Here is a 25,118-nt window from a genome sequence, read left to right on the forward strand (position 1 = left end):
CACCCCGAACAACAGTACAACGTCCGCGCCCGGGACGCGGGTAGCAAAGGCACCCGCACGCGGACGTTCACAATAAGGGAAAAACCGCGAGCACGTCGCATCTGGCAATGGCGAGCTTTGACACGCCGGTCGGAAAAAGGTCCCTCGAGCTATGCTGCGCACTCTCGCGATGGCCAATGGGCCTGGTCGCGAGTGTTAGGGCAAACCTCGTACGCGTAGGCCTACGGCAAGTGCGGCTCGTTGTGGTACGACCACTTCAAGCACTAGGCACTGCTCTGGGCTTAGCGTACGCTAACGAAGCCAGCACTCAAGTAAACACGCCTGCCGGGGTGCCCAAGGCCACCCCAGGCAAGTACAGTCCGCGAATCCCAAAGGGGACGCGAACGAAGGAAAACACGTGCTCACCCGGCGCCGACCAGGAAAAAGAGAGCGCTCCCTCGGCGCGCGCATACCGCGTGCCGTGCCCGCACGTGGCGCTATCTATCGCCACGCGTCGTTATCAGAGCAGGAAAAGCAAAAGGGTGTGGCCGTGTAGCGGAATGCCCGCGAAATGGTCGCAGGCGCGCCTCAGATCCCACAACGTTCACCAAGCTTCTCTTCCAGGGAGACATTATCGCGGTGCACGCTCGCGCTGACGCCGGCCCGAAGTTTCCCTTCCTGCCGTGATTGGGGCATATAAACGGGGGGTTAGGTCGGCATCTGGGGGGGCAGGGTACAACTCTATAACCCCTTTTGTTGGTTCACCAATGTCTGCAGCCATTTACCCAACGATGGCAGTTCTCGTGCATCCACATCTGTACCGCTTCGCACACTTAAACTTCTGGAGCATTTTCCAAAACAATGGTCCTACGTGATCACTTTCGCTCAGCGGCAAGTTGTGTTCCGCAACATATCCGGTGAATAGGCATTCTGCGCTGATCACACTGTCTTCGCAGCTCTTTTGGAAGAAACTTCCGATGTTGTTTTGCCCTTCCGCAGCACGAAAATACTTCTGATGCTTCTGTGAAGCAATATGTTGGCCTTGCTACAGAGCGAAATGCTTACATGACAGGCACTTGTGGTATACAGAATCCATACTAGCCACCTTTTGTGAAGTCACAAAGCACAGAAACTCATCTTTGCCAAAAACCAGAAACACTTGCAAGTACTTCTTTATTCTTGAAATCGCCACTGAACTTCCAACTTAGCTTGGGGAAACACACAACTTTGAAAACCATGTAACGAACCCAACTTATGGCTAGAGAAGCGGCGCAGGCCTATGGCCTAAGGCAGACATGAGGAAAAGTTGTGGTAACCTTCTCTCAGTACAGAGGTGACCTGGTTAGAAGGTACTATTACCGGGTCTCACAATCATCGGCCTTTGCGAAGTTGCGCGGTACTGCAGTGCCTAGAATAGCATTTACTCGCATAATTGGTGCACTTTTTCAACGCGAAAGTGTTTTATGCGGGGGTCCACCACGATTCCATGATGTATCTCTGTCACGGATATGGTGTTGTAAAATATTTACTAACAGATTGCAAAGAAAAAAACAAGAACAAAAAGTTTCTCAGTGTGCTACACTAATCCCTAAGCTACCAAGCGACCCTTCTTTACCGCACTTACGCCAAGCCATTTATATACCGTATTTACTCCCATAATCCTCGCACTTTTTTTGGCAGAAAACAGATGCAAAGTTGGGGAGTGCGAGAATTACACGGGAAAACTTTCCACGAAAACGTACAAAACGAAAAAGAAAATGAAGTGGCCACGAATCAGAATTGTACCACCAGCAACTAACAGCAAGCTTTGAAAAGTACTAATTAAAATTTACCTCAACAATAAAAGCAGAGGTTCAACACAAGGCAAGATTTATTTGAGACACAAAAAGTGCAAGCAAATAAACGAGAATACGCAAAGCTTGTGGGCGTTGTGGGCGTAGCGGTAGCGTTTGTCACTCAGCTGGAGCCCTCAAAAGGTAAGTGTAGGATGTCAGTATTGGGCTGATGGCTATTTAACAGAATTGTCTGTCCGCAGTTTCCTTCTGAAGAAATAAAGTTTACTATCAATCCCAGTCTTAGGCACACAGAAAGCCGAACGCATCTTGGTGGCTTTCAGCTGTCGTCACCAGTAGCGAACACAAAACTCGTCGACTCTGAAGGGCCTACCGACGGCCCTTTTGCGGTTGTTTAGTACATGATCAATCACGTTCAACTTGAAAGCAGCCGTGTGGCTTCAGTATCGCTCCATATCGTGAAAAGATTATCGAGACAACATACAAAACATGCCGCAATGCGCACTTGCCACTTTGGCTTGGCTTGGATTGAATCTTCATGCAATAATAGTACGCTTGATGCTTAAGAGATGGTGCTCGCTATCATCATCAATGCCTGGAACGAGCAGACGACATTATTGCAGCAATTTTAAGGGGTGCGATAATTACTCAAGGAAAAAAAAAATCGTATTTTTGTTGGGCGATGTGGGGGGTGCGAGAATTATGCGAGTAAATACAGTACACCATGTAACTCTGGCGGTCCTTACAGCTCGGCCCTTCAGCGCGTTTTCGTCATCAGTAGCGAGCTGGCACGACGAGCGCGTTTTATGCACCCTCGCCCTAAAGGTCGTTGTGCCGCGCCACCCCACGTGCCGATGTGCTTGGGTGCCTCCACGTGGCATGGTCAAAGTGTGTATAAATGTTATCTAGCGTAGTGGCTCACTTGCACGAGCTTACCTCAGTATTGGAGCACTCTGTACCGCTTATGCTTCCACCGCAAGTTTGCTCTGAAGCATGGACACCGTGCTTCGAGGTTACTATAGTTGAAAATATCCAGAACATCGCTTCGCTCTCTACCGCAGCCGTGTTTAAGAAGAAGTAAGAATTGTGGTCACTGTTCACTGCAACTCTTTTACCTGTTTGAGTAATGTGCTTCAAGTGTCAAGTTATGACAGTTGTTTGTCTGCACTCGTCCTGTGTATGCTCCATTCATGCGTGCTTTCTGCTTGAGGTGCACGCTGCAAGTTTCGAGCTGCTTGCCGTTCTTTGCATTCTCCTCGTATATACAGCATTCGTTCCTTCGCCCTTGTGGTGAAACAATGCAGAATGAATGCTTAAGGGGAGACGCGGGTCGAAAAGTCACGGTTTTCCGGAAAATTTTCACTTTTTTTTTTTTTCCGGCTGTATTGGCATCCTTGGACTACAATCTATTACTTCTGAAAATATCAAGCTGAAATTCGCACGAGAAATTATCAAAAAATGCTTCCAAGTGGGCAGCGGTGACGCGAGAAATGCGCGAAAGTCGCGAAAAACGGCGAAGTTCGCGTCGTCCTGTCGCGAAAACGACGCGTTGGCCGCCATTTGCAATCTTGCACGCATGCTGCGAAGGCCGTATCCTTCATAATCCACTAGTAGCCAGTCTCGTGCCTTCACGCAGAATAAACAAAAAACGAGAAAAACAACGCGTACGTCACGCGTTTTGAATATCGCGGCACACAGCGCGAGGCCGCCATTGGACGGCGGTGCGCTCCACGCTCCTCCCCCTCCTATCTCTCCGGCAAAACAGCGAAGCCTCGGACGTCGCGATCGAGTTTTTCTGCGTTTCTCTGCATTTTTGCGTCATGGCAAGCCCGAAGAAGTGCAGTTCAGATAATCGAAAGTTCAGAACTCGCCACAAGTATCGAGGGAAACGGCGTCGGACGCTTCGCAAAGCGACAGCGAACGACGATGTCGCCCCCGACCAACGCCCCGACGCTCCGACTTCGGATAGGCCTAACACCGTCACCGAACCCTGCGACAGTGGTTGTGAAATAGCCGCTGCCGTGGAATTCGTCAGTGCATCCCAAAGGAAGATTGGATTCTTCGAGAGTGAACGTAGATCGGCAGATGCTGCTACTGCGAACATGCTGCTTTGCGAAATCGATGCGCTGACGGCACTTGTGGCGGGTGCGCAATGCCCAACCTGCCGCGAACGGAAGCTCGGCATGCGAGAGGCAGCTGGAAAGCGCAAAGGACTTTCGGCATTCCTCGAACTGTGCTGTCAAAATTCTGATTGCCCTGAATCTGCACTTTCGTTCACGCACACGTCGAGACGTACTGCTTCGGCCGGGGACCAAGGAACGAGCGCTCGTTTTGACAGCGGCAGCTCGCGTGACAGCTTTGCTGTAAACGTGAAGGCAGTTCTGGCAGCACGCGCTATAGGCGCAGGCCACGACCAACTTTCACGATTTTGTGCGATTCTCGGTCTTCCGAGCCCGATGCATCACAAGACATTCAACGGCATTTGCAAGAAGCTCCATGGTGCGGCGATGACGGCAGTGAGCAAAAACTTGCACCAGGCACGAAACATCACGAAGGACGCAGTCGGCGGCAGAGATGTGCCAGTCATGTTTGATGGCACCTGGCAGAAAAGAGGTCATAAAAGCCACAATGGAGTGGGCACAGTCGTGTCCCTGGACACGGGGCTCTGCCTCGATTTTGAAGTTCTTTCGAACTACTGCCATGCTTGCAGTATACACAGGGACCTTGGGGAGGATGAAGAGATATGGCGAGCTTTTCATCTTCCAGTTTGCCAAAAAAACACTGACTGCTCATCCCATGCAATGAAACCTGCGGCAGCTGTCAATATATGGCAGAGGACTGTGTCTTATGAAACTCCACTGCGATTCACCAGCTTCCTAAGTGATGGTGACAGCAAGGCCTACACTGCAGTCTGCGAGGCAAATGTATACTGTGACACCCCCATTGACAAAGAAGAGTGCACGAACCACGTTGCAAAGCGCTTGGGAACTGCCCTACGGAAATTGGCAACGCCACTGCCACGAGGCGAAAAACTGAAAGATGCGACAATAATAAAACTACAAACATATTACAAGATCGCCATCACGAGCAACAAGGACAGTGTCCGAAATATGTACACTGCCATATGGGCATCGTATTTTCATTGCTGCTCCAGTGATGGTGCCAGTAGCCACAACTTTTGCCCCGCGGGACCAAATTCGTGGTGCAAGTACAAGCGTGCGGAAGCACTGGGGGAGCCTGCACCACGCCACACCCCACTGTTGACGAAGGCTCAAGGATTGGCAATTATGCCTATCTACACTCTTGCTGTACTCTGGTACAACAAAGGCCACAGGGGCTTTGAAGAAGTGCTCGAAGGCATTGGAATTCTCCCCTCACAAGATCTGGCCACACATGGCGACCACTGTGACGTCATGCGCATCAGGAAGATGAACCTGAAGCAAACTGCAGAAGCGAGGGCACACCGTCGCAACACAGCGAAGAGAGCTCGTGTTGAGGACACTGACCGCAAGAGCCGTGAAGGACCAAGCTATGGTGCAGGGGACTTCTAGACACTTGCAGTGCATTCAAGGCAAGGTACTTTTCATTGTGGCCCAATTTGATGCAAAAAGAATGATTTCCTAATAAATGCCAACTTTGCGAACTTTCAAACTTGTTTTTCTCATTTTCATTTCTTCTGACAGTTTCACGTTTTCTGGGCAGCCTTTTAGAAACTTATATTCATTGTATACTAACGAAACTTGGCACACATATTCTTCAACACATGCAGAATGCAAATATCTACTCTAAATTGCAATGCCTACCAGCATTAGTTGTGAAAATATTAGCTTATTGTTTCAAGGGAGATTGAAAATAATAAGTCATTCAATACAATTTTTTTTTCTTGGTTCCAATATTTCTGTGACATATCTATATAGATATTTGCACTTTTCAATCTACCAAGAGTCAAATAAGATTAGACACAGTGCTTTTACTGAAAGTTTAGTACATAAAAGAGTGCCCGCAAAAAATGTAACCTTTTGCTATTGTTTATGGCATAACTCAATAATTATAGCAGCTACACAAAAAATGATTGCATATTTGAAATCTGCATGAAAAACTATACTAATAACAAACTTTTCAAGTCTCTATTACTAGAAATAAAAAAAAAAAACTTCTTCGAGGAGCGTCTCCCCTTAACTACCTCTGCGAGGACACATTTTACTTTCTTGTTATACCGATTCTCAAAGTTTGTTCTACCGATTAAACACGTTTTTTTTTTTCATTTGCAAAAATTTTATTTTTGACTGCAGCATAGACCACTAATAACATAAGTCGCCGACGTTGTGAATATCCGCACTACAGCTGGAACAGCCTTCTTCATAGGCTACGCTAGCGCAAAACATGCTGAGCATGCAGACTCGTGTGTCGGAGAATCGAGGCATGCGATGCGGTGTGCTTACGAGCATTTAAACTTAACAAAGATCAACAGGACGGCTTACGTGTGTACCTAAGCCAGTTGTTGCCTTGCCTACTAATGGCTATATTACCGTAAAGGTGGCACTAGTCGTGCACCACTTTTTTCAATAAAAAATGGCGTGTTTTTCAAAATCTTCGAGCTTAAGTCTACCCTGGAGTTTGATGCAAAGAAATTTAAAAATAATTATCAGCCCAGATTTGAATAAATATGTTATATCAGGGGTAATGAGGGGACATACAAAACTAAAACTACAATAGTAAGACATTGTGTAAGATGGTCTTTGCATTAGGTTGATGTAGATATGTCACTCAAGAGCAGCACATTGCTATGGAGGACCGGGAAAGCAATTCTCTTGTCTCTCTTTTCATTTCTTAAGTGAACCACATTCAATACAAGATGGATCCAATGCTATCAATCATGCCATTAATCTAGTATGACACTCCAAAGAGACATACCATGGATAGCTTTAGATTGGCATCAGTGACGAATGTGTCACCCGAGGCACAATCAACGCCGAAGACAGCACAGATGTCCCCGGCAAAGGCTTCCCCGACGTCCTCCATCTGAGAAGCGTGCATGCGCACCACACGCGGTACCCTGACCTTGCGGCCAGTGCGCGTGTTCCACAGGGTGTCGCCCTTGCGCAGGTGTCCCTGGTACACCCGCAGGTAAGTCAGTTGGCCAAAGCGACCCGCCTGCACGACAACAAAAGCATTCTCATTGAAGGTTCCCTAGTTGCCACATTTCAATACAGTGCTGGTTAAGCCAGTTTATCATTCAGAGAAAATTCTAGAGCTGTCCTGGAGCAGACAAAATGGTGTTTCAGATCACTTGGAGCAGCACAGCTGTGCAAATGTATGCTACACATTTGAATACAGTGTGCAAACAGGAAAGCAAGGACAACAGCCATGCCATTCTTCACAACAAAGACTGTTGTACACTGTTACCACAACTATGTGTATTGCGTTAAAGACAAGGGCAAAATATGATTATCACAAACATCAGGCATCCACTTATCAGACCTATTCCTAAAACCTGCAGCCTAAAAAAAAAATCCTTGCAAATAAGAACCTTCCTTTTGCAACAGCCAACATGCACAGTACATTCTGCATTAAGTGACCTACAACAATACTTTCGTGCAAAACACAACTGCCAGAGCCAACAGAAGGAGGCAAGTGATGTGAAAGACTGCACCAATAATCGAAGGTTTGAAAGACAGCCAGGTGCAATACAGCATAGAAAAATTATCTTTGGAAAACAAGTCCAACCTGCAAGGGTTGAACACAAGTCCAACCTGCAAGGGTTGAACTTCTTTGAGCAATATACTTTGAGAATTTGGTGCAGTCTTCTCGCAGAGAAAAACGAGAGAGGAGACGCATGAACAGAAACAAAACAAAATAAATAATATGAAGATATACACGGAATACTAAAAAAGCAAACATGCTGCAGTTCTATGAAAGTTAAAGCATTTACACTTTAATACTCACTGGAGAAAAAGTAAATTTGATATCTAAAGTATCACCTCGTGAGATATTTGTTTCAATGTCAGAGTACTTAAAAATTAGTGCTACTGTCAAACACACTTGTAACAATGCTGTTTTTATCAATGTATCACATTAAACAATGAGCAGCCACTGCAGTGCAAACTTATTTTTTGTAAGTAAGCAACTCAAGATATACATACTGTGCTCGTCATGCAAGCTGTGCACTCTAAGACTCACCTCCAGCTTAAAGGCCAGAGCAACCAGGGGGTGGCTGTCATCGCGGGATGGGTTCATGACGATTTTCTTGATGTTGTTACTGCAGGAGGAAAAGACACAGACTTGATGCACTTTAAAAACATTTTCGACATAAGTGACTGTGAAGCCATGTTAATGAGAACACACAGACAACACTGCCAAGAAAATTATAGGGGATGTTGTTAGCAGTGAACGTAATGTAGATGTGAAGACAGAGAATCGGGCGAAATGATTACTTGCCGTTAACAGTGACCGAACCTGCGACCTTCGAATAACACTACTGATGTTCTATCAACAGCTAACATGATGGCCATCCCCCGTCACCCTTGTCCTCGTTATCTGGTATAAAAAGAGGGGGGGGGAGCAAGGTCATATAACAGCCCAACCAGCCGCCAGCATTTATAATTAAAAACAGAAGTGCCAGCCATGCATAAATAATATTTTTCGTAAGTATTACCAATGAAGCTAAACCTGCTTATAACGAACCTCCATATAATGAATTCCTGGATGTAACAAAGTTTTTCTGTTCCCCGCCATTGCCCCGTAGAAGTACATGTATTTGCGACCTCTTTGTAACAAAGTAACAGCGGGAGACAACCTTGATATAACAAATTTTTCCCACGGACAGTCTAGGAATTTCGCTCTGCATTTTGGTACGAGCATGCATCTTCCGCGGCTGCCCCGCCACCGAGGAGCCGCTGACGAAGCGCGAAGCGGCGGCGGCGTGCACAGGGCACCAGGCGAGAGCGAGCGCCTATTATTGTGTGTGGGTGAGTGCGAGGCCGGTCTGCAATCCCTGAGCCGGCATTGCCATCATTCTCGCAGCCGTGGGCACATGCGCCGGTGTGCCCCCCCCCCCCCACTCTTAAAAAAAAAGACTACTTTTGTGCGTTGGCACTGCCACGCTTTTAGTTTGCATTGCATATGTGAGGCCACACTGCATATGAAGGGTGCTTTACCAAATAGTTTTCAGCAGTACTCGTGTCTATGTCCACGTCGTTTGCTCTTCGTTTTGAATACCATGCGTGCATGCATAGTTTCATTGCATGCTCATGGTGTGGCCCCCTGCTGACATTCTGCATAGCTTTTTTTTCTTATTCAATTATATGGACAGTCTCGGCTGGTTGTTTGCCACGGCCGCCCTCATTCACCGTGTATGTATACGTATCTATATATATGAAAACGCAAGAAAGAAAAAAAAACGCCGCCAGCTCTCAGCGCCCAGCTTGTCATGATGCGCTGACGCGCCATCTCTCACGCGTGCGTTGCCCTGCTATTTTGGAGGGGGGGGAGAAGTTAGATGCTTGTGCGTGCGTTTATCCTTCGGTGGTGAGAGTCACGCGCCTACGACTTTGACGAGAACGATTGCGTTTAGTTGCCGAGCACACAAAGATCACTTCGCTCGCTGAACAGGGGCCATTTGCTAATGAGTGCGCAAACGTTCGCAAACAGAGTGCACTTTTCACACACGAAGAAATATCAACTGGTGCACTTGGTAGTTCGCAGTCATAGCTAAACCTGTGATTACGTTTCGTGCCTCGTTTTTGTTTCAACACCGCATTAAGTGTCAAGCGGTAAATGTTGTTCACTCCCGTCCTGTGTATGTTGTTTTTCTGCGTCATTTGAGTGTGAGCACTGCACTGCACTTTTCGATCTGCTTGCCGTTCTCAGCGTTACATTTCAATTCGTTGCTATCGCACTCATTGCTTCGTCTTTGCAACGAAACTGTGACTTTTCTTTGCTTAATTTTGGACAACCGTGTCGCCCCCCCCCGAGAGCATGTCAGATTAGGCATTCATAGACACTCTCCAAGACCACGGTGACAATGGGTCTTAGGAGGTTGACTCGTCACGCGCTTCCATCTTGCGCCGTACCGCGAACTTGCAGGCTCGTAGCGTTTGCGATTAGCCAATTAGTTTTGGCAACACGACGACCTGTTGAATGCAATAAATGCGATATAAAAAAGTTGTAATGTTATAAGAAGTAAGGCTGGCAGCAAACTTTTTTGGACCTGATATCGCGGAATTTCTACAAAACACTGATGTGAGCAAATACGGCTGCTCGAAGGAGAAGTGCTCTTTTCACACAGTCCCTTTGCGTTGAAACCGCACTGATACTCAACGAGATAGCAAGCGTGCCAGCAGTTGCGGCCACTTTTAAAATCCAAGTTCATTATTGATACTCGAGAGATATCCCCCCCCCCCCTCATCGCGTTGCTTCATGCTCGTTCAAGACAGGTGGTTTACTTTTTGTTTGAGCGTTTGACGGCAGTTCGAACACACAGGTGATGTTATCTTATGCACTTTCCAGGCAATAAGAATGGGCCGCCTCGTTCGATTTCTGCTTCAGCAGCGCTAGCACACTTCTACCTGCTCGTGAAAATTACGATGCATAAGGACACGTTATCGATATGGACTTGTCACAAAACCGTGCGATGACAGCAAAAACCTGCCGAGAGTGTCCACATAATTGCTATCGCAATAACAATGCAGTTTTTTACTGTAAAATAAGTGTTTTGGGTTTGCGCTGCTTTCAGTCCTTTTCTTGTTCAATTTGCACGTCTATTTTTCGTATTTTCGCACCGAACCTGCATATAACGAAGCCCTCTTTATAACAATTTTTTCGGGAATTTGTCAATTTTGTTATATCCAGGTTTAACTGTACTGGCAAGCAAACAAGTGCTGTATGAAAGAATTTCGTAAAGTACCAAAGATTCTGAATCACCACAATGGAAATATTGAGGACATGTTAAGGCATGCAGAAGTAAACCTGCATTCTACTGCCCACAAAACAGCTTGCTGACATTCAAAGTGCAAGATTTGTCAATACCTTCAAGATGGCAGGATAATTAAAAGCACCTCAAGTGATTACGCCCATAATATTGTTACCACATGTGTAATTTAGGTATGTGCACCTGTGTAGCAGGGAACATGATGGTGGCAGAAGAAGAGGACGTTCGGTTGGTGGCAAGAGCTCGCTGCTCCGCGTTCACTGCTGTATACCGTCGAGTCGACCAGTCGACCGTTATGTCGGCTCTGAATAAACCCCTCTCATGGACGTAACAGAGTGGTGGAGGTGCTGGGTACGGCACGTCGACGTACCACAGAGCCACAGCTGATTGGAGTTCGCCGGAGCCGTCATCTTGCCGGTCTGCCGCCGACAACAGTCGTCATGACCCAGAGCGAAGGTCAAGAATCAACCGCCTCGACTTCACGCAGGTCTAAGCTGGCTACACCTAGGCATCACTACATGGAACCCCGCCCGTTCGCGGGAATGGCAGGAGAAGATGTGGACGCGTGGCTAACGCACTACAAAAGGGTGAGCCGGTACAACCACTGGAACTCTATCGATCAGCTGGAAAACGTCGCGCTGTTTCTCATGGACACTGCCCTGATGTGGTATGAAAACCACGAAGAGTCCTTGACAACATGGGCTCTTTTTGCTCAAGAACTGAAGAAGTGTTTTGGTGACTCTGACTCAAAAAAGAAAAGCACGGAGCGGACTCTTGCTGGAAGAGCCCAGACTCCTGGAGAAACCTGTACTGCTTATATAGAGGACATTTTTAAGCTTTGCAAGATTATAAACCCGCAAATGTCTGAAGAAACAGGGTCGGACACCTCTTGAAAGGCATAGCGGAAGACGTTTACAATTTTCTGATAGGCAGGGATAACCTCACCTCTGCTTCCGACGTCCAACATCACTGCCGCACGTTTGAAAAATTGAAGACTCGTCCCATCACCCCGAAATTTAATAGGCTGGCAAATGTGACAACGGTCGCCTGCGTTGACGTGAACCCGCCCACCGACCTTGCCGCTACTATTCGGGCAATTGTGTGTGAAGAGCTGTTTGAAAAGTTGAAGACTCGTCCCATCGCCCCGAAATTTAATAGGCTGGCAAATGTGACAACAGTCGCCAGCGTCGGCGTGAACCCACCCACCGACCTTGCCGCTACTATTCGGGCAATTGTGCGTGAAGAGCTGCAGCGACAAGGTGGTAGGGTTGACGAAACCATTCCTCATCCACCTGGCAATCCACCCTACTACACAGCGACGCCATTAGCTCCTTTGCCAGCATTGTTATGTGTGGCAGACATCAGCGAAACTGGAAATCCGCGGCCACGTCGTGACTCATTCGCGGCCGACCAGCGATGTGGCCAACGCCTTTGTCACGGCCCCGCCACACAGAGGTGGGCAGCCCCGCTCAGCAAGCTCGTGACCGACCCTTCACAGCTGAGCGGTCTCAGCATTGGTTCGGCGAGCGTCCTCTACCAGTCTGCTACAACTGTGGCTTTGAAGAATACATTGCCAGGTATTGCAACTACTGGCAGCCGCCAAGATACAAACGATCACCGAGATTTAACCGTTCTGGCGTTACCCGAGCACCAACATTCCCGGGAAGCGCGTCTTACGAGATCCCAGGACCGCTACGAAACCAATCTCCGGCTTCTGACCGCAGTGTGACACCACCACCTGCCCCTTGCGCCAACCGATCACAGTCTCCTCGGCGCTGCCACTCCTCGCCTCCTACAGAAAACTAGCCGGCGTGGCCATTGGAGGTGAGGTCGCCGGACAGTCTTCGATTTCAACAGATATACCTCCGTTAGCTTCAATGCTTAGAAATAAGGTTCGAGTGCTTATCGATGGCATACCAACAATGGTGTTGGTGGACACAGGTGCAACCGTGTCAGTGATGAGTTTAGTTTTCACACGCTTTCTTGGACGAAAGGTTATGTTTCGTTGGGGCCGTCCTGATACGTTTCGTGGAGTGAGCGGAGAGGTGTTACAACCTGTTGGTGTCTGCACTGTGACTGTTAGTTTGGCGTGCCAGAACTTTGTCGCAGAGTTTGCTGTTCTCCCTCATACTACGCATGACGTCATTTTGGGACTCGATTTCTTGAAGCTATGTGGTGCTACTGTCGACTGGACAAATTACAATAGATTCCGATATCCCAGTTGCGTTTATAGAAAACTCACCCTCTCAAGAAAGTGCTCTTTGCACGTCTGTGGATACAACTATGTTGCCGTTGTCTGCAAAATGTGTCCCTGTTGTCTGTTCACCTGCAAGCGAGAAAACATTTGACGCAACTGTGGAGCCCGTGCATCTCAGTTGCATAAAAAAGACAGTTTAATACCCTACTGCACGCTATCGGTTGCGCTGGGCACTTTGTCTACAAGAATATGACTTCACGGTTTCCTATAAAAGCGGCCGACGTCACGCTGACGCAGATTGTCTTTCGCGACTACTGCTTCCAACGACGGAATGTGACGCGGATACCTTCGATACCTACATTGCATCACTCGACCAACCATTTCCCAATAACAAGACCTTTAAGGATGAGCAACAAAGGGACAGCACTATACAACAGCTTCTTGCTACCAAACCAAAATCATCGCCTACGCGCTTCTGCATCCGAGACGGGCTAGTTTACAAAAAGAACTACACCAACACCGGCTCACGATATCTTCTGGTGGTTCCGAAAAGTCTTCGCGTTTATGTCTTGCAGGCTATGCATGATGATCCAACATCCAGTCATCTAGGCGCAGCGAAAACTCTTTGCCGTCTTCAAGAAAGATTCTACTGGCCCAAAATCCGCCAGACGACGGAACAATACGTGTCTAGCTGTAACGAGTGTCAAAGTCAAAAGCGCCCAACAAGTGCTCCTTTAGAGCGATTACATTTGGTGCCGCCCCCTAAAACTCCATTCGAGTAAGTCGGGATTGACCTCCTTGGACCCTTTCCCCGGTCTTTTGATGGAAATCGCTGGATAGTCGTTTGCACTGACCATTTAACACGGTACTGCGAGACAGCTGCCATACCATCGGCAACTGCAGCCGATGTGTCTTCCTTCATGCTACGTTTTGTAATTCTTCGACATGGACCTCCCAAAATTGTAATCAGTGACCGTGGCCAACAATTCACAGCAGACGTGATGGAAGAGATGCTTCGTGCCTGTGCTTCATGGTTTCGGCACTCTACGCCATATCATCCCCAAACGAACGGTCTAACTGAACGAACGAACAGAACTCTCTCGAACATGCTGTCTATGTATGTTGCATCAGATCACAAGGACTGAGACAGTATTCTACCCTTTATCACATATGCATTCAACACCGCTCAGCATGAAACTACCGGCTACAGTCCTTTCTTTCTTCTATATGCTCGACCACCTCGTCATACCCTGAATACCATCTTCCCGTGTTTGGACCACTATGATCCCTGCATATCCGAGATCATCTGTCGGGCCGAAGAAGCTAGACGCCTTGCTTATTTGCGCACTCTACCGCTTGAAGGCACATTTTCACCGCCAACGCCGACACGTGGCGTACAATCGCAGCGACCTAGTGTTGCTGCGGACACCAACTAGAAAACGCGGTTTGAGCGAGAAACTGCTAGCGCACTATGCGGGACCTTATCTTGTTGTAGACCATATCAGTGATTTAGTTTACCGCATAGCACGTCTCCATTCAAACGGCCGACGGTCTGCAAAAACTTAACTTGTCCATGTTGCACGTTTGAAGAGCTTTATTCTTCGAGAGACTGTTTGAATCGCCCAGTGGGCTTCGTCTGCACGGAGGGAAATGTTACCACATGTGTAATTTAGGTATGTGCACCAATGTAGCGGGGAACATGGTGGTGGCAGAAGAAGAGGACGTTCGATTGGTGGCAAGAGCTCGCTGCCGCGCGTTCACTGCTGTATACCGTCGAGTCGACCGTTACATCGCCTCTGAATAAACCCCTCTCATAGACGTAACAATATAAAACCTGGTGTTACCTACACTAGTTCAAATGTTATCTGTGTTCATACTGTCACAAACGGTACATTGGTGAAACAGGACAGCCTATTAATGTCAGACGGTCATCGCACGAACATGGCAAATAAATTATCGAAGGCAGTGGCATAGCATTCTAATGTAGCAGGGCACAACTTCGATGATCTCAAACTTTACATACTTCCGTCAAACTTCCAATCTGCAAAAGACAGCAAAGATACAGTCATACTTTATTCACAAGTTCAATACAGTCCAGCCCGACTATATCGAACCCGTTCATATCAAATTATCCCGTATATCAAACAATTCCTAAACACGGTAGATTTACATTGAGAATATATAGCAAAAGTTACAGTTTTATCGAACGAAAATAGCAACGACAACTGATATATCAAACTCCATGTGCCTCAAAAGTGCCCCAGCAAGTTGGCTTTCCCTCGCGGTGGCGGGGAAAACTGCCGGCGCCACCCTAGAAAAAGTTGATTAGACCCGGTTGTGCACGGGCGAACACCCCCCCTCCAAGAAATGATCCTGGCCCGCTCGGAGCGCTTACAGCCAATCAGAGGCCATCGTGCTTTCTCCGAGGTGCGGAGGCGGTAGAAGTGAGCGCCATTTTTTCTTTCTTTATGCTAGTGTGCCTGCTGCTGCCGATTGAGCGTGGTCTGTGGTATTGCCTGTTGGTTCTCTATGAGCTGTATTGGTGCGCTGTCATCAGGGCTTGCGCAAAGAGGCAAAATTTGCTGTTCGCCGCGAAACTCGAAATCATGAATTGGGTTGAGCGCAGTAAAAAGAAGTCCGACGTCGCCGCCGCGTACAAAATTCCAAGGAGCACCTTGAGTACTATCCTGAAGAACAAGGCAGACATCAGGGCCAAGTCGGACAAAAGGCCAGGTGCCCGTGGCGCCCGACGTGTGCGCGCTGCTGTGTACGAAGATGTTGAAGCGGTCGTTTACAAGTGGTTTGAGGACGTTCGGTCGTGAAACATCCCAGTGTCCGGCCCTATGATTGAGCAGAAAGCCAAGGACCTTGCTTTTCTGCTTGGCAGAAATGATTTCCAAGGCGGTTTAGGCTGAATTCTGCGGTTCAAACAACGGCACTGCATCGTTGGCAAAGCTGTTACAGGTGAAAGCTGAGCGGCAGACCTGAACAGCGTAGAAAAATGGCTCGAGGAAAACTGGCGAGATATCGCAGAAACATATAGAGCCCAAGATATTTTCAATGCGGAGGAAACCGCTCTATTTTGGCAAATGTTGCCAAACAAGACACTTGCGTGTCGTGGTGACAAGACAAGCGGAGGCAAGGCAAACAAAGCTCATGTGTCCGTGCTGTTGGCAGCTAATTTAGATAGATTGAAAAAGCTTCGACCTCTGGTTATTGGGAAAAGCACGGCACCGCGGTGTTTTCAAAATGCGATGTCGCTTCCAGTTACTTACCGAGCAAACTCAGAAGCATGGATGACCGGGGAGCTTTTCAGCAGATGGCTATCGTCGTGAAATGATGATTTGGTAGGCAAAAATCGCAAGGTGTGCCTGCTCGTGGACAATTGTTCATCGCACCACTGCAGTACGACCTTCAGCAACATCGAGTTGAGTTTTTTGCTCCCGAACACTACGTCTGTACTGCAACCACTGGATCAAGGCGTTATACGCACGATGAAAGCCGGCTATCAGCAGCGCCTGGTGGAGAGGCTGCTGCAGAACCTTCGTATCGGCAGGGAGCTTAAGATCGATTTGCTCGGAGCTATTTCTATGTTGAGTAGATCGTGGGCAGATGTCAAGAAGGAGACGATCCAGAACTGCTTTAGGCATGCCGGCTTTCGCATGCCTGGTGATGACACCCCAAATTCTGACAGCACTCAAGACACCGCAGGTGTTTCTGGCGAAGTTTAGAACAAGCTGGCAGAGTTCTCGGGTGCTATCAACGGATCGACATTCAACGAGTTTATCAGTGCGGACGATGACGTCCCCATCATGGGCCAATTACAGGATAAGGATTACATTGAGACGTCGTGCCGACCACGAGCCAAGGCGACAGCAATATGAAAATTGACGATAGCCCATTGCCTACACTCTCCGAAGTGATTAGTGCACTTGCGTTGGTCCGGCGCTATTGCTTGAATGTGGAAGGTTGCGGCCTCAGCTGCTCCGACTCGTTGGACAACGTGGAGGCGTGCGTGCTGTCGCAGGCAGCGAAGTCGTTGACACAGAAAAAAATCCGGGACTATTTTGTTCCACACTACGGCACGCAAGTAAGCCACCATATTTATAAAGTACTTTTCTTCTAGTTTGTTATGTGCCCTTGTGTCAAAACCTATACCTGGCCTATATCGAATTATGCCATATATCGAACTAATAAACCTTTTTTGGCAAGTTCGATATACCCAGGTTCGACTGTACACTCCAGCCAGCAGGTATAAATGTTGCTAGAGGCGTTCTCAAATCCATTCGATATGGCACATACACAAAAAAGAGCAATGAGATTTCAGCCCTCCCAGGAGTTTTGAACCTATTAAGTGAAGTAGCAAACGTTTTGAGGCTATAGTTGGTGCATTCTTTCAAAGAGGGAACCGTAGTTCAGCGAAATGCTTGCCCTTGCACCTCCCCCTGCTTTTGCCTTTTCTTGTATTTCACTGAATGCCACTTCCCTTTCCACTCACATAATACGTCAGGGTGCTCTCTCCCCTCTTCCTTTGTTAGGGTGGAGGAGCATAGATACACTAGCGCTAAGTAAATGAGTTCCAGCCTTGAAGAAGACGCATCCACTTGTGAAAGCATCAGCTCAAGCACACAATCTCTGTGTACCTTTTTCAAACCTAAAGTGTTGCTATTGAAGTACTATTTTGACAAACAGACGCAGGCTCTTCAGAATTCGTAAAAATAACAATAATAAAATAAATAACTAAATAAACTGCTTCTAATAGATCTGCTCAGGTTTCCGTTAAGGGGACTTAAGTGCCATCGCAGTGCCTTTCGTCGATAGAGTTCGAAAAAAGGAAAAGCGTCAATGAATAGAAAAATGACAATGAAGCGATAATGTGCTTCTCACAAAGACATACCCACCAGCATAGACACCTCAAGATCTGCGAGATTTGTAAAGCAGGAAGGTGAAAGGCACCACAAAAGAAAACTGGCGCACATTTTTGTTTATTGTTTCTCAGGGCCGGGCCAGTGTTATTAATAGCTCTGAATGATTGCCAGTAAAGTTCTGGAATGGCAGTGATCCTACTGAGAGTCATAATTATTGGGTGCGCGCACGTGCGTATAATTACTGCATGAACTGCACCCGGTCTCACTACAACCCCTTTCTATTCTCAGTATGCTTAATTACACCGCATCAATGTGCCACGGCAAAAGTGATTCAAGGAGCTTGTTGCCTTCGATTGACCCGAGCCGATATAACTTTACAAACCCTTTCCCTTGTTTTGATTATTTTTAATATTATTATTATTTTATTTCACAGCAAGGCTAGGTCCGTTTTTTGGCAGATTCATGGCCATGCCCATTTAGCCTGGAGAACCGCCTGAAATTTGGAAGTCTCCTACAAACATCGGGAAAGTTGGCAGGTATGCCTTTGGTGCCTGGCTTCTGGGCATACAGCCATGAAATACAAGAGGAATCCATAAAGCTCGTGTTATCGACATCAAATGAATGTTGCGAAAGCGATGAAATAAAATTTGTGTGGAAGTTAATATTTCCTCTACATAACCTCCTCCCAAAGTCATGCACTGCTTCCAACAATGCATGAGCATGTCGCAGAACCTTGCAGCACAACAAAAAACTTTGTAAAAGTTCAGAAAGAACTCCACTAGAGAGTTTACTTCTTTGTTGTCCCAAAAAAAGATTTCTAATGCGGTGAGCTTCTCAAACGAGGACAGAGGAAGAGGTCTCTTCATGCGAGGTCAGGAGAATATGGGGAGTGAGACAAAATGTCATAGCCACAGGCGGCTTCACCATCACCTGTGCTGAGTGATGGACATTTGGGTGCCCATAAGTGCTACCACTTTCGTTTTGGTATCCAAGTGGAATTGTGCAGTATCATAGAGAAGTTTTACATTTCACTAAAACTAGATAATTGCAGACTAATTTTGATGACTATCGTGCATGCTTTTTATCAATCAGTCAGACTGACAATACAAACTTCATGATTGCCCCTCGTAGCTCTTGGATTGTACAATGGGTCTTTGGCTGCCTTTATGATTGTATAGCGGCACAGACATATTCCTGCACTTTAAACAATGATGGTGCGATTGATTATACAGTAGACTTGTACCCTTACCCCCAATGTGTACACACCCAATGATGCCTTTCACAATGTCAGCAGTCAAGAAAGAATGGCATGTTGCATGAGCTTTTTCTTTCTCTTCAAAGTTTGGATTGCATTGAGATATCAAGGCCTTTCAAGCATATTCCATGCATCATGGTTTCAACTCTGGAAAGTGGTTGTAGTGCAAGGCATAAGAAACATGCGGTGAATACGTACGGGTCTCTCTCATCCAGAGCATAGTTGGTGACCTCGGAAGGATTGGGCAGGTACTGGACAACGGCATCGAGCACGGGCTGTACACCTTTGTTGCGCAGTGCAGTGCCCAGCAGCACGGGGAAGAACTTGCGCTGTATGCAAGCACGACGAATGCCCGCCTGGCGCAAGGAAGGAAAGTTTCAGATTAGCATTTCTGCAATAAGTGATCACGGCTAATAGGTAATTGCTTTCAACACCTTTTCTTCTTTTCACCCTAAGTAGCTGTAAGCAATAGGATGGAAAGGTGGGCTAGTTGGTAATTCATAATGGTTCAGCGAACTGGGAGCGTGGGGGTAAACACAGACACAAAGCAAAAAGGAGGCACACAGCACGAGCGCTCAACTAGCAGTTGCTAGTTGCAGTAAAATGCATGACAACATGACTATAGCATGCAAAAAGTAGTGCTGAATGACTAAAGCATTTCTTCACTGCAACTGGAATCGTAGGAAAATAACAGACGGCACAACAAGTATCTAGTGCACTGCTTAAAAGGACACTAAAGGCAAGTAAGTCGCTAAATCAATGAATTGGCACTCTGGAAACTTTGTAGTGCTTGCCTTGTGCCAAGAAAATGCTTAGTTTGAAAGAAAATCATGTTACAGTAGTTTGCAAGCCATTTGGAACTTGTCGACTGCACAAGTTGCATTTTGTTCCGACCTATAATGCACTACTCAATTATGTTGACATTCTAGATTCTCTCAAGCTTCTCATTTCGAAATAAAATGCCTTCAGTGTGCCTTTGAACATCAACTGATATTTCTGTAGTTAGGCTGACTATGATGAATTTTTCTGTCTTATAGCACATTTGTTGTCTCTTCCGGACTGCATAAGCACACTGTTCATCATGAGAAAGAATCAATGAGAAAAGCCAAGTTTGCAAATTGGAACAAGTTGGTAACTGAAACACACGTAACATGTGCCGCAACTTGGCTCCATGTAAGGCTGATTTGATGGGGATTCAAGTGTGCAATGCACAATCAAGCAGCTAAATGTATGTGTAATTAAAGCACAGCCAATTAGCCTACAGGTCTCTGGTTATTTAGACAAAACTAGCGTATATACTTGCATAATAGGCACAACACCAGCTTGGTCATGGGAAATCAGATGTTTTCAATTCTGTGCTTAATCGGCACACCTGAACTTGGCCGTGACCAGCAGTTCTGTACTGAATTTGTAGGGTTGCGATTTGACACCTTCTTACGTTCTGAAGAGAGAAACAGGAAAAGAAAAATTAAAAAGACCGCTGCAGCCCTACGACAGCTTCGCGGGCTCACTGAGTGAGGAAGGAGGGAGGTTGTTTCGGTATCAATCAGAGTAACCTTTGCAACGGCGCTGGTGTGGCTCCAGCCGTTAGCCCAGCCGCGCGCATGCCCCGCATAGAATGGGTGATCGCGTCCTCGTCTAGTGCGCATAGTTTCCTGTTTGGAAAAGCGTCATCGTTATCACATTTGATACCTTTTCCCCAAATTTAAAAATTCTTCAGCTTACGGACTCGACCATTCGCCTTCGCTGCCACTAGGCGAACTTACGCAAGCTCACGGTGAACTTTTGTCATCATTGCTTTCTTGTCACGAACCTAAACATCGTATCACGTGCGTTGCTCTTGGATCAGTGCTTGTGTGTAATCTTTTTGATGCCCAATCTTCATTTTATTGTCTTGTACAAACTTTACACGGCAAGATGTTGAATCGTAGGCAAGTCCTAATCACTGTCTGTGCTTTTTGGTGGCGGTCGCGGGCGATGAAAGTTGCGGTTTTGTGTGGAATCAACGTAACTCTTTTTGGTGGCTCTACTTAAAGAAAAGACGGCTTAGGCGATGCTTAAACACTTGAATTTTGGTTCACAATTCAATTGCAATTTTGGTTCACAATTCAATTGCAATGTCTTAGATATGGGGTGTGAGCCTGTGAAATTCGACGATTGGTACCATTCTGCATACAAAATTTCGGTCGTGATAATGCGCATAATCAAGGGGGCCTGAAATGTAATCGACGATCTAATAAAATGTAATTCCGCGATGGTGCTTTTTTTCCGTAGTTTTTCTTTTATGAGCGCAGCTCCTCTTAGTCTAACCTTGTTTCGCGTCAGGCGTAATCGGAAGTATCTCCCAAACAGTATGATAGATGGGGCTGTCTCATAGAGGTACATCCAAACTGCAGTTGAGTGAGGATATTCTAGATGATGCTGCACCACTACTCTTCGATTGGCTGCTGCGCAAGCTGTGCCTGGGTGTGTGGGGAACGATTGCCTCTCTCAGTCTCCTGGATTGTCACCGTACATGTCGGATTGTTGGTGGGGTATGGACGAAGCACAGCAGTGGACTGGGAGGGCCGCTGCGGCTCGTACTCGTCGCCAGACAGACAAACAGACAGACGCACGCATGGGCGGACTGATGCACGGACAGACGGACGCACACACAGACAGGTAAATGCACGCACGGACAACGAAGCTTGCACTGACAGGCGGACGAACGCTACGCCCCACTCATCATCATTCACTCCATTAATATACTGTGATTCTTTTTCGTGTTCATTTCGTTGGCAAAGCGGGTCTATTGACCAATGTTCATTTTTGTAATATTGAATGCACACTGCGTCAAATACCTTGATTCTCAAACGCGTGAGACTGCACGATCAACACGTTTTGCGCTAGTGTAGCCTATGAAGAAGGTTATTTCAGTTGTAGTGCGGATATTCATAACTTCAACAACGTACGTTATGAGTGGTCTAGGCTGAAGTCAGAAATAAAATTTTTGCAAATTTTACCCCGCATAATAGGCACGCCCCGAACTTGGAGCCGGATTCCCTGGGGAAAAAAGTGTGCCTATTAAGCGAGTAAATACAGTAGTTTGTCAAAAGTTGATCGGGTATTTATTTGAAGCAAAAAGGCAGAGATCCTTACCACACACACTTATTTTACTATACTTATGTAACTTGGCCACTACACGTATAATCAATGTCTAGTTGAAACCATGCCCAAATGTCTGGGAACCATCCAGATTATTATTTCAGAATCCTCGCATAAGCTAGGGCACGCAAACAGGAAAACTTAGTTCATTCCGTAAATAATGAGGCTACTAGCGAAAAGGCTCGAATGTTCAATGCTGCATTTATAAATGCAGACGCTCTTTACTGTGCAAGTCAGATTAACCTACGGCCGACGCTCTGTTCGTCCCTATCATGTACAGCTTGTGTTGCTTGTAACATGACTTTTCACTTTCCGGACACAAGTTCACCCTATAAAGAGTTTCGTCTTAGAGCTGCCGATTACTGCCTTCTTCAGTCACGACCATGTGACAATATTAGCGGAAAATGTTTCATTTGTTTTTCTTTTTAATTTTTATTTTGAACGTAAAGCTCGACACTTCCAGGCATTTGTCATTTGTCAATTTTGGGTGACCTGTTATTTTGGAAGAAATTTTTTTCAAGCTCTCCCCATTAAGCCTTTTCATTGTTTTGCACACAACATAATCATAGTTTATATAAGAAAAGAACTATGCAACGCAACAACTGTCTGCATCTCGCAATGTGACAAGGTGACAGTGTTAAAACGGTGATTCCACGTCTGCTTCTTTTGTGGCCAACCGAAACTTCAGTTGTGGTGCTTCAGCATTTAAAACTCTTCCCAAGACACTTTCTAAGAATTCATGGCAAGAGTCTCGTCCTGTATACTGGTGCCTTCAGGTAGAATGGATGGGATTACTGGGCAGTCACAGCTTGTAAAAAGATCACGTGCTACCTAATGCCAAGGAGCACACACCGCCAAGGCTACAAACGGCAATGAATAACACTCCCAGGTTTAGTACGTGCACAGATAAAACACAATAATGGGTTTGGGAGGACGACTGCCACCGTAGCTCAATTGGCATGCGTCATTTGTAGGTTGGAGGCTCAGTCCCTGCCGGTATCAAGTTGTTTTTTGTACAATTGAATTTACCCAAACTGATATCATGGCTACCACAAACGAACTTAATTTTATCATTATTCCCTGTGTTCTTTTTTCCAGGCTTGATTATGTATCGCTTCTGATTCTTGCTAAAGGTCAAATGTGGCCGCAACCCACTTCGTTCGTACAATCCTCTAGCAAGCAAAGTGTGAAGCACCACAAATACAGGATATAAAAGAGAGAAAACCGAGTTGGCGGAACCAAGCAGTGCAGTTGCTATTGCTGCTATCATCATCAGTGAAAACCACACCGTTAAGACCAGAGAGATGGAACACGTCATGACCGTTTGCATTTACCCCCAAATGTGAAACTGCAAGAGACACGGTTGCTCAGGAAGGCATGGTTGCTATTCACAACGGGCATCCAAGGTTTCAGTGGCTGTGGCAAGCATCTTTTGTTTTCATTTCTGTGATCATGTCATTAGCGACCCTGATTTCAATGCAGACAAAACTGTGGCATGAAATGAATGTCAGAACAGTCCATTCGAAGTGTGTAACATTACTCTTAACAACCAACTGAACTAATCTAATTCAAACTTGTGTTTAATGCTGCTCTTGATAACCAAGAGAATGTCTACCTACCATTAGTTGCTCTTCTGAGGGTGTCTTCTCTTCTAAGTACATTTCCCCAAGCAGCTCATCCGCATTGGAAACATGTTCTGCATGAAAGTCAAGTCATATTCTAAAACATCATGGCCCAAGATGTAGTCAAATCCCACTGCAACGAAAAATTTCATTCAAGGAATTCAGTTGCAGTGAAATCTCATCCTAGACCACATAATTTGGCATGATCTGGCGATTATAACTTGTCTTTGAGTACCAACAAGTGCAAGCATTGAACTCTCGCCAACTCAAACATACTTGGCTGCACACACAGTGAACGTATTTTCTCGCACATAACATACACAAAATATACATAAAATTTGGAGCTAAACTAGGGGTATGATTTATACATAAATTTTGGTGCACAAGTTGGCTTTGCACCCTCCTTCACGGTGACGCACAGATGCCAACACTGCGTCAATACACGAGTGTCTTATTTTTTTTTTTTTCTTCTGTGGTATATAGTCAAAAGTGCCGGTTACATGCAGGGGCGGCTCATACATGAGCAATTACTTTCTGAGCGTGCTGAGGGTTCCAAGGTATCGCTAGAGGCCAACAGAACTAAGTGCCGATGCTCCGCACTACCATAGCCCTAAGCGAACGACAGAAAAGCCGTAACATGTCGTGCTACTTTACGGCTTCATTGCCTTTATTATTCTGCCGTGTTAGCTGCATACCTTCCAAGCGTATTTACTATCGATGATCGCGACAACAGTGACCACGGTTTCACGAGATGTACATCAGACTCTGCCCAGGTAGCGCTGCGAAAAACACCCTCACTAGCACTTTCGTCGCCGCCCTGGTCATAACTGGGTAGTGCAAAAAGAGCCGTCCGCAAGCAAATGTGCCTAGGCCGTTATAGAACCCCCTTCTTTTTTTTGTGTTGAGACACGGTTTCCTGAAAATTAAGCACCTGAAAAGCTTCTTCTGCCGCTCCGCCCTCGCTTATGAAAAGTAGAGAGCTCATGAAAGTAAACTGCGCATATAATGCAAAAGATGTTTCAGTTCTTTCGGCATGCTGCAACTTGCAATTTAAGTGCTAGCGAGCATCACATGACACGAGTTCCAGGCAAGCACTGTGGCGTGCATTCTGTAACACCTAAATGCATTAAATTTGGACATACACATAATTTCAAAGCGATGAAGTACATACACGAGCAATTTATCTTACAATCAGTGGTACGAAGCTCACTTCATCAAGCAAGAATGGCCTTTGTGATTTTCACCTTTGCAGGTGCTTTCTCCATCCATTTCTGGTTTTCTGCTGGTTGAACTATTTTATCACGCATCCTTGAATGCTCTGTTGGCAGTTG

The 25,118-nt window shown here is 46.3% G+C and overlaps 1 protein-coding gene across 3 annotated transcripts in view; it reads right to left on the reverse strand.

The window, feature by feature from the left end:
* Positions 1–25,118, reverse strand: part of mEFG1 (mitochondrial translation elongation factor G 1) — a 154,512-nt gene that overhangs the window by 61,874 nt on the left and 67,520 nt on the right. For all 3 annotated transcript variants that reach the window (XM_075873820.1, XM_075873723.1, XM_075873771.1), the window contains exons 8-11: positions 23,785–23,861; positions 19,220–19,377; positions 7,953–8,031; positions 6,687–6,926 (exon numbers count right to left, since the gene is read on the reverse strand). In XM_075873820.1, the coding sequence (XP_075729935.1) occupies positions 6,687–6,926; positions 7,953–8,031; positions 19,220–19,377; positions 23,785–23,861 (554 nt within the window). The remainder of the gene's footprint in view (positions 1–6,686; positions 6,927–7,952; positions 8,032–19,219; positions 19,378–23,784; positions 23,862–25,118) is intronic.

Source organism: Rhipicephalus microplus, chromosome 1, assembly GCF_043290135.1.
Source record: "Rhipicephalus microplus isolate Deutch F79 chromosome 1, USDA_Rmic, whole genome shotgun sequence".
Taxonomy (NCBI): Eukaryota; Metazoa; Arthropoda; class Arachnida; order Ixodida; family Ixodidae; genus Rhipicephalus; species Rhipicephalus microplus.